The sequence below is a fragment of the Sorex fumeus genome, unplaced genomic scaffold (assembly GCF_029834395.1).
Source record: "Sorex fumeus unplaced genomic scaffold, SorFum_2.1 ptg000055l, whole genome shotgun sequence".
In the NCBI taxonomy this organism is placed as follows: domain Eukaryota; kingdom Metazoa; phylum Chordata; class Mammalia; order Eulipotyphla; family Soricidae; genus Sorex; species Sorex fumeus.
Window position 1 is genome coordinate 15915250 of NW_026606112.1, and position 14647 is coordinate 15929896.

The following is a 14647-nucleotide window of genomic DNA, read 5'->3' on the forward strand; positions in this document are numbered from 1 at the left end:
ACTTGACCCGGACCCAGAAGCAGCAGACCTGGAGGGAGACAAGCTCCAGGCTCAGCAGGGCTCGCTGAGCCCTGGGCTGCCGGACCCCCAGCACCGCTCAGCCCCCGGCCCTGTCATTTCCTGTCTGCTGAGCTGAGCTCACGTCGCCAACACCAGGGGTGTTGAGATTTCTGGTCGTTTTTAAATATAGTCCTGCTGATGGGGAAGAGGAGTGAATCACTCACAGAGCATTCGTTCTGGCGCAAGTAAATACTCTCAAGAAGAATGTTTCCCTGCTAATTTTACAGCTCAGGAGTTTTGTTTATAAGAATTCGGAGTGATTTTTATCCTCTGTGGAGATGGAATCTGATTAAACACCCCCGGTCCTGGAGACCTTCAAGTTCAAGCCTTGTGGGACAGGGACCATAGGACAAGAGACACATTTCCAGCCTCATGACTCCCCCTTCCCGGTGGGGAGGAGACCCCCCCCCCTTGCCCACCCCACCCTACCCAGGTTTGCCACTTCAGGGCTTCCTGCTGGTGCCAAGCCAGCCAGGCGGGGCCCTGCGGTGCCAAGTTTGCTTAGAACTGTGCCCGGGGGTGCATCCCCAGAGGTGCCACCTGTCCTATGGGCTCTGTCATCTTCAGGGACCCAACCTTCTGCCTCCCGCCATCGCTGCCAACTCCTGAGGTATGTGAGCGGGAGGGAGAAGGAGCCGCCCCAGAATCCACCTCGCCTCACTCTGTGCCATCAGCCACCACTTTTCTCGGCTTCTGCAGAGGGTAGACACCCCATTCCCATTAAAGCCCACCTCTACCCAGTCCGCCGCCTTGGCAGGAGGCTCGCCTAGGAAATCCAAATCAGTCCTGCTGCCCAGGTTCTAAAGCAAGGCTGAGAGGAGCACACACCCGTTTAGGTTTGTCAGGGGCAAGTTAAAAACATCGGTTCACGGGGCTGGAGCATAGTGCAGCGGGTAGGATGTTTGCTTTGCATGTGGCTGACCCGGGTTCGATTCCCAGCATCCCATAGGGTCCCCTGAGCATTGCCAGGAGTAATTCCTGAGTGCACGAGCCAGGAGTAACCCCTGTGCATAGCCGGGTGTGACCCAAATAGCCAACAACAACAACAACAACAACAACAACAACAACAACAAGACAGTAAAAACATCGGTTCACAACCTCTGGTCAGGGAACAATGCGGTGCCAGGGATCAAACTCGGAGCCTCGTGCCTGCCCAGCATGCACCCCCCGCTCTCGCTGCTCCTCCCCAACCCCCGCTGTGCCGTGAATATTCTGGGAGCAGCTCTCCCCTCCTATAAAAAGAAGCGTGATATGATATCTATAGCCGCTCCTGCTTCTCCATCTGCCCTTCCTTCCACGCCCTCCTGCCGGAAGTGGCTGCAAGTCAAGCAGGACCATCCTGCTTTTTGTGTCCCGCTGTGACGGGATAGTTCGGGGGGGTGGGGGGGGGGCTGTCTGGCCCTGGCTTAGTAGACTTGAGGAGCACATTCTCATCCACTGACATTTCTCACACCTGAGATCAGCCCCGAGGACAGATCCTCCAGGGCCAACAGAGTGCTGCTGGGAATTCTAGCTGGAGGAAGCCAGTGGGGCACTTGACCTAGAGGACTCCAATAATGAGAACCACGCAGCACCCGAACAGTAAGAGCCACCCCTCCCCCACAGTCACTCACCAACAAGTACCACCAAAGCTCACCACAGCCACCAGCACCACATAGAGGTACCTCTTGATATTTTTTTTTAGTACCGTCTCAATTGGGCAGAGCGATAGCACAGCAGGTAGGGCATTTGCCTTGCACGCAGCCAACCTGGGTTCAATTCCTCCGTCTCTCTCGGAGAGCCTGGCAAGCTACTCAGAGTATCCCACCCACAGAGCAAAGCTTGGCAAGCTCCCCGTGGTGTATTCAGTATGCCAAAAAACAATAACAAGTCTCACAATGGAGACGTTACTGGTGCCCGCTCGAGTAAATCATTGAACAACCGGAAGACAATGCTACAGTGCTACTGTCTCAGTTAGAGCAAACAAACAAACAAAACTTCACACCCTCCCCATGGGCAACATTTTGGCTGACAATCTGGCGGCGATGCAGGGAGAGATGGGTGTCAATCACGTGTACCCACGTGCCAGGAGGGAAGCAGGCGGACCGCACTGCCCTTGTGTGAACGGGCTGCGTTGCGTGTGTGGGCAGTAGGCTGGTCTCCAGGTTCCACTCCCCTGGCTCCCATAAAGGGATTTCTTTCTTTTCTTTTTCTTTTTGGGTCACACCCGGCGATGCACAGGGGTTACTCCTGGCTCATGCACTCAGGATTTACTCCTGGCGGTGCTCAGTAGACCATATGGGATGCTGGGAATCGAACCTGGGTAGGCCACATGCACGGCAAATGCCCTACCCGCTGTGCTATCGCTGCAGCCCCCCACAAAGGAATTTCATTGGTGGAATGATGATGATGATGATGATGATGATGATGATGATGATGATGATGATGTTCCCTCCCTGGCTTGAAATGAAAAGAAACGAAACGGAAAGAAAAGAAAAGACTCTCGGCAGTGTGAGTGTGGCCTGTCATTTCCTGGTTCTGCCCAGCTCTCCTCCAAGAGCTGCCCCTTCCAGGCTGCCTGGTGTGTGTTCTGGGGGGGGGGGGGGGGGGATGGCGCTGGCTCCCCATGCCCTTGGGATGCCAGAGTGTCATTGGCTCCAGCTCCATCCTGCAGCTGGCTTCCAAGGAGCCTGGCAACTATCACCAAGTGTGCAGAGCCCGGATCTCTGGTCGGGGCAGTCCCAAGCCCTCCTGGGTCCCTGGGGACTGAGCTGTCTGTTCAGACAGCAAAGGAGAGTCACCGTTTACTGCCTCACTTTTTGTGTGCATTGAGGTTCCGCTGGCGTGGGGAGCAGAGAGATCCCTCTCTCTCCCCCCACCCTGGCCTCCATCACTGTATCACTGTCATCCTGTTGTTCATCGATTTCCTCGAGCAGGCACCAGTAACGTCTCCTTCATCCTAGCCCTGAGATTTTAAAAAGTGCCACATTTGAGGCTCTTTCAGGGTGAGGAGAATGAGACCCATCATTGTTACTGGTTTTTGGCATATTGAATACGCCACAGGGAGTTTGCCAGACTCTGCCGTGTGGGCAGGATACTTTTGGTAGCCTGCCAGGTTCTCCAGAGTAAGACCTAGATAATAAGATGTTGCATGGCTGTGAATGCGGCTGTGGCTGCGTGCTTCCGGGAACAGGGTTTTATAGTCTCTGGGTCTTGGCTGTTGATGGGATTACACGATGCCGGGAGCAGTTGGTGGGTGTAACGCCTACATACTGGAAGGTGGGGGATCTGGGTGGAGGAGGCCCCTGTCCCAATCTGAGCAGGCTTGGAGATACACGGCCCGGGACCCGCACACCTGGTTTCCTCTGCCGGTTCCTTCATGCGTGAGGCTTGTCCGAACATGTGGAGAGTGGCCTTAAGCATGGCTGTGGCTGGAACTGGAGGTCTTCAGCTGCTGGGGCTCTGCTCGGGGTGGGGAGGGAAACTCAACCCACCCTCCTCCAAGGTGGCCTCCATCACCCTCTGCCAGTCATCCACACCCATCTGTTTCCCCCAGCCCACCCCTTCCCTTCCAGCTCCCCCCTCGCTCACGCCCGCACTCTTTAAGAACTTTGACTTACTCTTTTCTTTTTCTATAGTGAGATATGATCACAAAATCCCCTCTCCTAACTTTTTTATTGGGTGGGTAGAGGCACCATTTGGGCTTACTCATGGTTCAGTGCTCAGGCTCAGAGGTCATGTCTGGTGGGACTCAAGGGAACATATGTGGCACCAGGGGTTGAATTGCACGTAAGGCAAGCGCCTTAATCACTGTGCTTAGCTCTCCAGCCCTGAACTGTCTGGAAGTGCAGTACTGGGTGTTACATTGATGCATGGTGCCTCAGATCTCTAGAACTTTCTCATCTTGCAAGAAGATGGACCTCTTGGGCCTGAGCACAACAGGTAGGGTGGTTTGCCTTGCATGCAGCTAACCCAGGCTCAATCCTCAGCATTCCATATGGTCCCCCGAGCATCGCCGGGAGTAATTTCTGAGTGCAGAGCCAGAAGTCAGTAACCCCTGAGCATTGCTGGGCGTGAGCCGAAAAGGGGTGGTGGAGGAGAAGATGTACCTTATAAATAATAAGCTTTCCCTGCTGGGCACGCAGCAGCTGGGTGGCACGGCATCCTCCTCCCAGGTTGGGCCTTGACCACCCACGCTCTCGGCACCCCGAGTCCCAGCTCACACGCAACTTCCTCATCTCACCTGGCCTGTCCCGCCAGGCCCACGGCTGCCCTTCTGCAGTTGCCTGTGACAGGCCCTGTCTCATTCATTCCAGAGTGAGACTTGGAGGGCTTCACAGACAGGACGAGGATCTGCTTCTCCTCACCTTTCTCTGTCTCTCTGTTTTTCTCTCTCTGTCTCTGTATGTCTCTATCTCTGTCTCTGTCTGTCTGTCTGTCTGTCTGTCTGTCTCTCTCTCTCTCTCTCTCTCTCTCTCTCTCTCTCTCTTGCCACACCTGACAGTGTTCAGGGCTTCAGAGCTTACTCCTGGCAGTGATCTGGGGACCATAGACTGTACCAGCAGTCAAACCCAAGTTGGTCACCTGCAAGGCAAGCACCCCCTACCCACTGTACTATCTCTCAGGCCCATACATCTTTTGTTTGCTTTTTTGAAGAGGGGAGGTGTTGGAAAATGTTTTGTTTTATTTGGTTTGTTTTTGGGGACCACTCCTGGCACTTCCGAGGGCTTGCTCCTTCCCCTGCACTCAGGAGTCACTCCTGGTGCTGCTCAGGGGCCCTCTGGGGTGCCAGAGATCAAGCCTGGGTCGACCACATAAAGGCAGGCACTTTACCTGCCGTACTGTCACTCTGGCCCTCGAGTTATTTATTTATTTATTTATTTATTTATTTATTTTTGAAAAGAGCCGCAGTGTGAGCGGAGTAGTAGGAGACTGTGCCAGAGGATGAGGGTGTCATCAGCAGGGGACTAGCAGTGACCCCCCCCCCCCCCCCGAGGTTGACAGCTCACTGAAGGAGTGGGAATCTGGTTTCCGAGTTCCGGGTCAGCACCAGGCCAGCTGTGACGCAGTGGGGATGGAAGGAGTCGGGGGCTCGGACTCCTTCGTGCTGTGCTTGTCGAGCCCGGGGCCTGTGTTTTGTACTTCTTGCTTAGTGCCCACCTCTGTGGACTGGGCATGCCCTCGGGGGAGGCCCTCGTCCCCCTGCCAATGGCGTTCTGTGTCTCAGAGCTGCTGGGACACGCGTGTCCACTCCCCCTGGCATGGTGGCAGGGGAGTCGCCTCGACGCCTTCCGTTTCTTGCTTTGGGAAACCCCAACTCTAGTTTCTGAGATATGTGGGAGTCCCAAGGCTTCCTGCAAGCCCAGTTTGACACCCGGGAAGCAGCGGGTACCCGAGACGGCCCAGAAACCCACCCTGAGAGGCCACAGCATCCCACCCTCCAGCCATGATGCCCTCTGCCAAGTGCAAAGTAGGGTTTTGTGTTTACTGCTGACAGCGGGGGTATGAAAGGCAGCTTCTCCCTGCTGCTGGCACCCCTCTAGGTACCAGGGCCTGGTCCCGCCTCCCAGAGCCAGGCTGCCTTTGAATGCAAGAGCGGGGTACACTTGGGGCTGAGGGGGCAGCTCCAGGGCATGGAGGGGTGACAGAACACCCCCTGGGCACTTGGGGCTGCTGCCCTGTGTCAGGTGCCCCCAGCTGGGTACCGGATTATTAATCTGGGCTGCCCTGGGGGGCCCCTCTGGGCTCTGGGTGTAATCCAGCAGGAGATCCCCTGCCCAGGGAGCTGTTGGGGGCCGGGGAATGTGTTCTGATAGCCCCCACCCCCCGCCTCCTGTCTTTTCCCAGGGAGCCTCCAATTCCCTGGGACTAGGACTGCTGCCAGGCATAGAAATGGCCCGATTAGCATTTGGGCTTTTGAATGAGTGTCAGGGGGGCAGCTCCCCGCATGTGGGCCTTGTGGTGGGCCGCCCACTCCATCTCCTCTCCGTCCATCCTCTGTCCCTCTGTCCCTCCGTTCCACCTTCCTTGAGTGAAGTCTGGCCTCGGGATGCCTTTGAGTGGCCTCTGGCCTCAGAGGATGGGTGTGGGGCGGGGGCAGGCGGGCTGGAGGGGAGGAGGTGGTCACACAGGCTCTGCCTGCCAGGCAGGGGTCACAGGGTCTGGATGTGTGCCCCACCCCCCGCCCTGCCTTCCTCAGTCCTGGACAGGGCCCCTCGAGCTTCAGGGGCTGGTGCTGTGCCTCCGTGCCAGGGCCAGCTTGCTGGGGACGGGCAGGGTCCCAGCAGGGCTCCCCTCCCGGGCAGACACCATCTGGCTCCGGAGCGGCCACACAACGCCTGCCCCAGGCTGGGCCCCTGCCGTACCCTTGGCTGGGCCGGCTCCACTGGCTCTGCTAGCCAGGGCCTGGTGGGCTACTGAGTGCCGCAGGGCCCGTCTGAACTCTTTTTTGCCTGCAGTTGCCGTGTTTCTCTGGAGACTCTTAAATGCAGCGTGTGGAAGTGGCAGAAATGCCACGATGCTCCCTACTGCCAGGGCACCATGTGCTTTAAGAGCTCCCCCCCGCCCCTTTTGTTTATTAATATGCCGCCAACTTTATTGCTCTTCTTACTTAAGAAAGTGTATGTTATTGTCTTAAAACTCTACCCAGACACGGACGCCTGGAAGAAAACAAAGAATGAGCTATGTATGATTCCTCTGCCTAGAGAGAAAAGTGAGGAATATCCTAAAAGCAGAGAGGGAGAGAAGGAGGGACAGAAAGGAAGGGAGGGAAGGAAGGAAGGAAGGAAGGAAGGGAGGGAGGGATGGAGGGAGGGAGGGAGGGAGGGAGGGAGGAAGGAAGGAAGGAAGGAAGGAAGGGAAGGAGGGAAAATGAAGGAGGGAAGGGAGGGAGGGAGGGAAGGAAGGAAGGAAGGAAGGAAGAAGGAAGGAAGGAAGGAAGGAAGGAAGGAAGGAAGGAAGGAAGGAAGGGAAGGAGGGAAAATGAAGGAGGGAAGGGAGGGAGGGAGGGAAGGAAGGAAAGAGGGAGGAAGGAAGGAAGGAAGACGACATGCATCAAGCCAGAAAACTGGCGCAGCAGAAAGGCACAGCTAATTCTGAGAAAGAAGTGAGCGGCCACTCTTTGGTGTGTAGAACAGGGGCTGTCAGGATCAGAATGCAGATGAGGACGCCCCGGGTTTTCTCTAACTAGTAAACTTGCTGTAGATCTCTCCTTTTCCAGTTAAGTGACATTTTCTCCCTTTTTCTCCCTGCTCCCCACCCCTTTCAAACTTCTACTTTGGATGCACGACACCTTTTGGAAGCTGGAAGTTAAAATGACTTTCCTATTGATGCCGGTTCTGCTCACAAAGAATGCGTTTCCCTTCCTCCTCCTGAATTCTCAATCAGATGTCCAGGCCAGCCCCGTCAGCAGCCGGCCACCTTCTCATTTTCTGCTTTCTATTTTTCTCTCTCCCTCTCTCAGTGATGGGCATACCAGTGGTGACCTTAGGCTACCGATTGTCAGAAGGGAAAAGGAGGAAAGCAGAAACCCTGCCCTCTGCCTGGGAAAATGGCGGGGGAGGGGCCTTCCGCTTCTTTCTTTCCCTTCTGGTGCCAGAAGAAAGAAAATAGGAAAATGGCTTCTTCCGTTTTGTTTGTTTTTCATGCTCCCATTAATCTCCATAAAACAGGCATTCCTTTTAGTTACAGATCAACAGGAGGAAATGCATGCGCTAAACCAGATGGGTGAAATTAACCACTTCCTTTCGCAGATTGAAGGGGACTGGTTTAACACTGTCACTCGAGACATCAGGCTTTTGGCTTTGCGTTGGCTCAGTTGGAATCCAACCTTAAAGAATGTACGGGGCTGGAGCGATAGCACAGCGGGTAGGGCGTTTGCCTTGCACTTAGAACCCCTTGCCTTGTAACCCCTGTGCATCGCATCCCTGGGTATGACCCAAAAAGCAAAAAAAAAAAAGAAAGAATGTGCAACCTTTGCAGTGTTGCTTTAGATTATATTATTGTTGTTGTTGTTGTTGTTGTTGTTATATTCACTACTGGAGAAAATTGTTGAGATTTCTTTTGCAGAAGGGAAAAAAACCAGGATGGGTCATGTTTGGAGAGAGTTGAGAAGTTTAATATGTAAAGGGAATCATGGAGCCTTTCAACCTGCCTACTTTCCATCTGAGAAGGTGTTTTTTTGTGCTGAGGATTGGAGTTCTGTGACGGCAGTGTGCTGTTCTTCCCATTCTCCTGCAGGCCGGGCTCCCTGGGCCTCGGCACTAATGATTTCTGGGGTTTGGTGCCAGGGGTCAGCAGGGCAAGTGTTTCATTTGGAGCTTCATTTGGTTTGGAGTCTCTTGTCTCCTCTGAGCCCATAAAGTCTGTGTCCACAGCTACTCAGGCAAAACTCTTCATCTCCCTTCGACGTTTGGCAGAGCAGGTGAGGTGGGATGAATCATTAACACGATGTGAAGGCGGCTTTGCTGGGAGTGAGTGTGCACCCAGGGCCAGCGAGCTGAGTGCCAGTCGGAAAGTAAACACAGGAGGAGGAAGGGGTTGGCTTCATTTGGCAGCTCCCTGGGAGTCATGGGCCAGTATCCCTGCTTGGCTGGGACGAGGAATTCGCTTCCTCTTGCAGAAGGGGAGGGGGCGGGGGCGTGGAATGTTATTCAACCAGACCCACAAGAGAAGAGGGAAATGTTCAAAGCCATGCCCGGCTGCACTGTTGGTTCCGGCAGACCCAGTAGAAGCAACTTGAGTCTAAAAATAGAGAACTGGTTGGAAAGGAGGGCTGTGCCGGAAAGGTTGGTGCGTCTGTAGAAGTTCTAGCAAGAACGGGTGCCTGACAGCCCCAGGGAAGATACTTGTGATGGGGGTTAATTTGAAAAAGAGTCGAGGGTCAGAATCGGTGGGAGCTGTCGGGAAGGGAAATGTGTATGCACTCTGCAGAGAGCCGAGGGCTGAAGCATTGTCTGTGCACACACCTCGCTTTTCAGAATTGTTACCTTCGCTTTCAAAGCAGGCACTTCTGTTTTTATTTTTTTCACAAGCCTGCATTGTTGGGTATTTTTTCTAAGTTACATTTTATGCTGTAAAAAATGACTTGGCAATAGAGTGCTGGCTTTACATTTATCTGGTCCTGTCTCTCTGTGTGAGTGTGTGTCTTTGTCTGGCTGGCTGTCTTTCTGTCTGTCATGTGCGCGCGCGCGCACACACACACACACACACACACACACACACTCTTCCGTCCTCCCCATCCTGTATCCCCCCATATGATGGAGAGATGTCTCAGAGGGCCGGAGTGCAGTGCATACTTCACATCCAGGAGACCCAGGTTCAATCCCCAGCACTGTGGTCTCTCTGAGCATGTGCAGGACCTAACCTGTACCGTAGCCTCAGAGCACTGCTTGGTCTGGCTCCCAAACTGAAACCCACAAGCAATTGAGAAAGGTCACAGTTTATTTTTTTTAATTAAATTATTAAAAAACTTCATTGATGGAGGTCGTGTGATTTACAGTTCTGTTAATGATGATCTCCCTGGCACGGGAGTCTGGCCCCACACCCATCACCAGCGTACCCCACCCTCCCCCGAGGACCTCAGTGCTCCTCCCTTCCAACCGTCCAAGCTCATCTGTGGGGGTCAGTTCTCCCATTGTTGCGCCTTTGTTGCTACCTGGCTGCGTGTCTTCAGGTCTCACACAGGAGAGAGATGATTCTGCATCTGTCCCTTTCCTTCTGACTTATTCACACGATCATCACCACTACTTCCATCCGTGTTGCGGTACCTCGCACGATAGTCTCTCTGAGAGCTGGGTTCCCTTGCGTATATACACCTCCACTTCTTTGTTCATCCATGGTTGGGTATTTGAGTTGTTTGCACATCCTGGCTGTTGTAATAAATGCTGTGGTAAACATAGGTCTGCGTAGATCCTTTTAAATTAAAGTGTGTGTGCTTTAGAGATAGAGCCAAGCAGTGGTGTCCCTGGATTATGTCGGAGTCTGTTCCTCTTTTTGGGGGAGATCTCCATGTTGTTTTCCGTGAGGCTGAACCACACAGGGGATGAGGGGAGGGATTCTTTCTCACGGTGCCCCCACCAAACACTGGCCTGTTCCAGACTTTTTGGTATGAGAGAAGGCCACAATTGACTGATTGAGTAAGGTGAATTTTTTTCAGCCCTTGCTACCTGGGCCTTTGGGAATAAAAGGAGAACCCGGCTACCTCCTAGAGACCAGGAAGAGGCTGGGAAAGGTACTGCAGGAGTGAGGAGATGAGGCTGCCTTGGAGCAGGATAGAGGTGGCGGGGGGGGGGGGGGGGGGGGGGGGGGGGGAGGGGAAGGCTTCGTCCACAGCTCAGCAAGTAGAAGACGTGTCCCCTTTCAGGCCTGGCACATGTGCCCAGAGGGGCTGGCTGGCACCTGCTCATAACCCCTGCTTGGGCAGTTCTATCTGTGGGTCCCACAGGGCCCTGTGTTTCACGGGATTCTCTGGGCAATTCCATTGTGGGTCCCACTGGTCCCTGTGTTTCACGGTATTCTCTGTTTGGGCAGTTCCATCTGTGGGTCCCTCTGGGCCCTGTGTTTCACGGGATTCTCTGTTTGGGCAGTTCCATTACGGGTCCCACTGGTCCCTGTGTTTCATGGGATTCTCTGCTGGCTGTTGCCCTGAGTCGCATCTCATATCTTCCCATTTGCGTGTTCCTCCATTGTCTCTGTCCGTCCCTGAAGACACACAATTAGAGCTGTTAGTGACTTTTAAATTTTAGATGAAATTAAGGTAATCCAGTATGTCCGTTGGTTTGGGGGGCAGATACGAGTTCAGTCTGAAGTAAGCCAGCCATATCTGCTTCCAGCATAAATAGTGTCTGTGCAATCCTGCAGTGGCCCTGAAACACGCAGCCCGGCCACTGAATTCCAGCTCAGTGGGTGTAGCCTAAATGAACTGTGAATGGTGGAGATCCCACCTAGCTAACAAGGCCACGTAAGTGGCTAGTTTGGGCCTATGTGGTTCTCAGATGAACAGGGAGGGCGAGGGCGAGGAAGGCCGGAGAGTTGAAGCAGTGGGATCAACTCGTCCCCGTGCTCCCGTGTGTGGGTTTTATCACAGCTGTTGGCTGCTCACCAGGAGGAGGGTGTGGCCATGAGTTGCGATTCTGACTTGCCAGAGCTGCCAGGTTGGCTGGAAAGGCTGCTTCAGCCCCCAGCCTCTGCACCAGGAGACCAGCTGGGTCTCCAGCTTCCTATCCTGCCCTCTGAAAAACACGAGGCGCTAATAATAGTTCCAGCCCCAGCCTCGGTCACTGCATTTGCATCACCGACTTGGCCTAAGATGCCCCGCCCTGCTTTGCTCACGAGACCTCAGCAAAAGCACTTACTGTGTTTAGAGGGGCCAGGAGGAAAACCGGAGGCAGAAGATGGTCTGAAAACATTTCAAAAGTAATTTGGCTCCATTCTCTAGAGCAGCACTAGAAATTACCTCTGATGTGCAAAGCACATTCTTCCTCAGAGTCCTACAGGGGAAACCAGTCTCCAGAAGTTCTGGTGACCCTGATGCAGAGTGAGTCCCTGGGAGTCGATCACTCTCTCAGGCACCCTGGGCTGGAGAAGGCACATTCTTCCCCCCCCCCCCCCCCCCCAGGATGCCAGGCTGTCATTTAGTGCAAAGAAAAAGCTATTTCCAGAATGACAGTGTGGCGTCTCCCGAGGGCTTAATTTACCTCCCTGGAAGGGGTCTATTTCCAGGTACTGCAGGACCAACCATATTAATAACTCAGGTGCTTTAATTGACTTTCCCTTCCTCTTTCGAAAACCCTGTCGATCCCGTGGTAATTAATCGCATGTACTTTGGATTGTGTTATTTACAGGGCCCGGGAACCCAGGAGAATCCATATTAGAAGTCGGTGGGCGGATATTTGAGAAGGCTGTGAAGAGACTCTCCCGTATCGATGGTCTCCACCAAATTAGCTCTGTCATCCCTTCTCTGATGGATTCCAGCTGCTGTGGCTACCATAAAGCCTCCTACTACCTCTCTGTCTTCTATGAAACTGGATTAAGTGTACCTCGGGATCCGCTGCAGGTAGAGTATTTCCTGGGCTCTGGGTGCATCAACCCTGAGTGTTCCGTGTGCAGGAAAATGCTTTTCCATCCCAGGTACAACAGACATGTCCTTGCTTCCTCGGGAGCCTTTAACATCTTTCCTCTCCAGAAAAAATCGTCCCCAGACCTGAATGAAGTGCAGAATCTCCCGCTGTCACTGCCAGAATGGGACTCTGTTTCCAGATGCACGGTCGGGGTTGTGGTCAGAGCACTAAGAACAGATCAGAACCTCCATCCTTCACCAGGAAGTGCCTCTCACCCAACACTTGCGGCTGCCCTGTCCTTGGGGCCACTATCCCCTTTCACCTTTGGTCATGTGAAGTCATTAGAAGTTCAGAGAATTATTGTCCTTCTACCACCAAACTAAACATAGAAAGGACAATTTCTTTTTCTTTTTCATCCTTTTTTAAATTTGTTTTGGTTTTTACATCAATTTTTTCAATGTAGCGACTACTTGGTTCCTGAAATTTGTGGTTTCTAGATTTGCACTTGCGATTCTACATCTTGCATTTTTTTTTTATTATTTTGTTTTGTTTTGTGACCATACCTGGTGATGCTTAGGGAATACTCCTGGTTCTGCACTCAGGAATTACTCCTGGTGGTGCTTGGGGGACCATATGGGATGCTGGGGATCAAACCTGATTGGTCGAACGTAAGGCAAGCCCCCTACCCACTGAATTCTCTCCCAGGCCTCTGAGATTATACATCTTGTGTTTGGCAAAGTTCAGTCTTCATGGAGCTGTTCGGGGAGAGGGGGGTACCCTGCTCCTTTTCAGGGCCCCTTTGTGCTCTTCACTGCCATATAGAGTTTAGGGATTGTAGATCTCTCCCCCAGGGGCAATCCCACAGGGTGCCATGGTATAGAAGACCCAAGCCAGGACCCTGCCACCGGGTATTGATTGTCTGACTGTGGCCAAATGACCTCCCCTCTCAGCGTGCCTCAACTGTGAAATGATGTTGCTGGACCAGTTGGTCCCTAATGTTCCTTCCCAAGCCCCACCCAACATTTGACATTGAGTGAGGTTGTGCCATCGTGGAGCACTGTAGCTGAGCCAGACCTGGGGTCCTTAGAACAGTGAGTGGAGCCGCCTAGGTGCTGTAGGAGAGGCAGAGGGGAACCCACTTCCATTCACAAATACTCAAAAGTCGTAGAATTTCCCCCTTCTAGACCCCTAGGACACCGAGATGGGAATTTGTAAACCATCCAGAAAGCTTTGTGGACTTTCCTTCTAAGAATCTTTTAAAGAAACATGGGCCTGTTTCTGGGATGACGAGGACCGCAGAGAGGGACCAGGCCAGATGGCCACCGGCTCTGGCCATCTGAACACGCTGTCCATCTCTTTCTCGTAGGGCATGTTGTACAGTTTGGTTGGAGGCCAGGGTGGAGAGAGACTGTCATCGATGAATCTGGGTTACAAACACTACCAGGGCGTGGATGACTACCCCTTGGACTGGGAGCTGTCATATGCCTACTACAGCAACATCGCCACCAAGACCCCGCTGGACCAGCACACGCTGCAGGGTGATCAGGTACCAAAGAGGAGCAGGCGGGGAGGGGGATGCTCCTGGGGACCACTTGGGTAGGGGCCAGCGCCCATGGCCTGTGTGCCACTGACCTTCCATGTGTCCTGCCTATGTCCAGTCCTGTGTCTCTGCCTCTCCCTGGTGGACCCTGGACGGATTTCAGTTTTCTTTAAAAATGTGTATCAGAGGAACTGGAGTGATAGCACAGCGGGTAGGGCGTTTTGCCTTGCACAAAGCCGACCCGGGTTCGATTCCCACCATCCCATATGGTCCCTCGAGCACCGCCAAGGGAAATTCCTGAGTGCAGAGCCAGGAGTAACCACTGAGCATCGCCAGGTGTGACCCAAAAAGAAAAAAAAAAGTATGTCAGAAACACACGCCTCTTGTTTTTATATTCCTAGGCTGGGTGGGGCATGGGGGGGTTGAAGGTGGTAGGAGGGATGGGGCCCAGTGGAGGGGGCCGGGAAACCAAGGTCCCGCCCAGTGACAGCAGACTATAACAGCGAGCAGCAGCTGCCCCTTACCTCTGTTCTTGCCTACAAACACCCACCCCTGCCCAGGAGCCTCGCCAGCCCCCGGTTCCCAGGGAACTGGCAGCCTGTGGTAGTCGTAGATCGCTTCCTCCCCTGGATTAAGGGCTGGGGAAGGCGTGCTCATGGCAGCCTCCAATTTTGCAGGTCCCCAGGGCTTAGTGGTAAGATCTGGATAAAGAATTCAGTGGCTGCGTGCCTGCCTCCCTCTTCCTGTGTGTTGCCGTAGGCCGGTGGGTGATATGCAACAGCGAATGGAGGACAGTGACGCAAAGGGCAGTGTCAGGATACAGAGAGGGTGTGCGAGGGAATGGGGGGGAGCACGGCCTTGCATCACACCCACTTGGGTTTGATACCTAGCACCTTGTGTGATTTCCCCAAAGCACCAGTAGGGGTCACTCCTGTGCACAGAGCTGGAAATAGCCCCTGAGCCCATCACCAGGATGGGTCCAAACCTCCACCCCACCCCCACACCCCTC

General features: G+C 53.7%; 1 protein-coding gene across 1 annotated transcript in view; it reads left to right on the forward strand.

Moving 5' to 3' along the window:
- Window positions 1–14647, forward strand: part of SEL1L3 (SEL1L family member 3) — a 127489-nt gene that overhangs the window by 59113 nt on the left and 53729 nt on the right. Inside the window, exons 10-11 of the mRNA XM_056125590.1 lie at window positions 11883–12094; window positions 13465–13644. Of these exons, the coding sequence (XP_055981565.1) occupies window positions 11883–12094; window positions 13465–13644 (392 nt within the window). The remainder of the gene's footprint in view (window positions 1–11882; window positions 12095–13464; window positions 13645–14647) is intronic.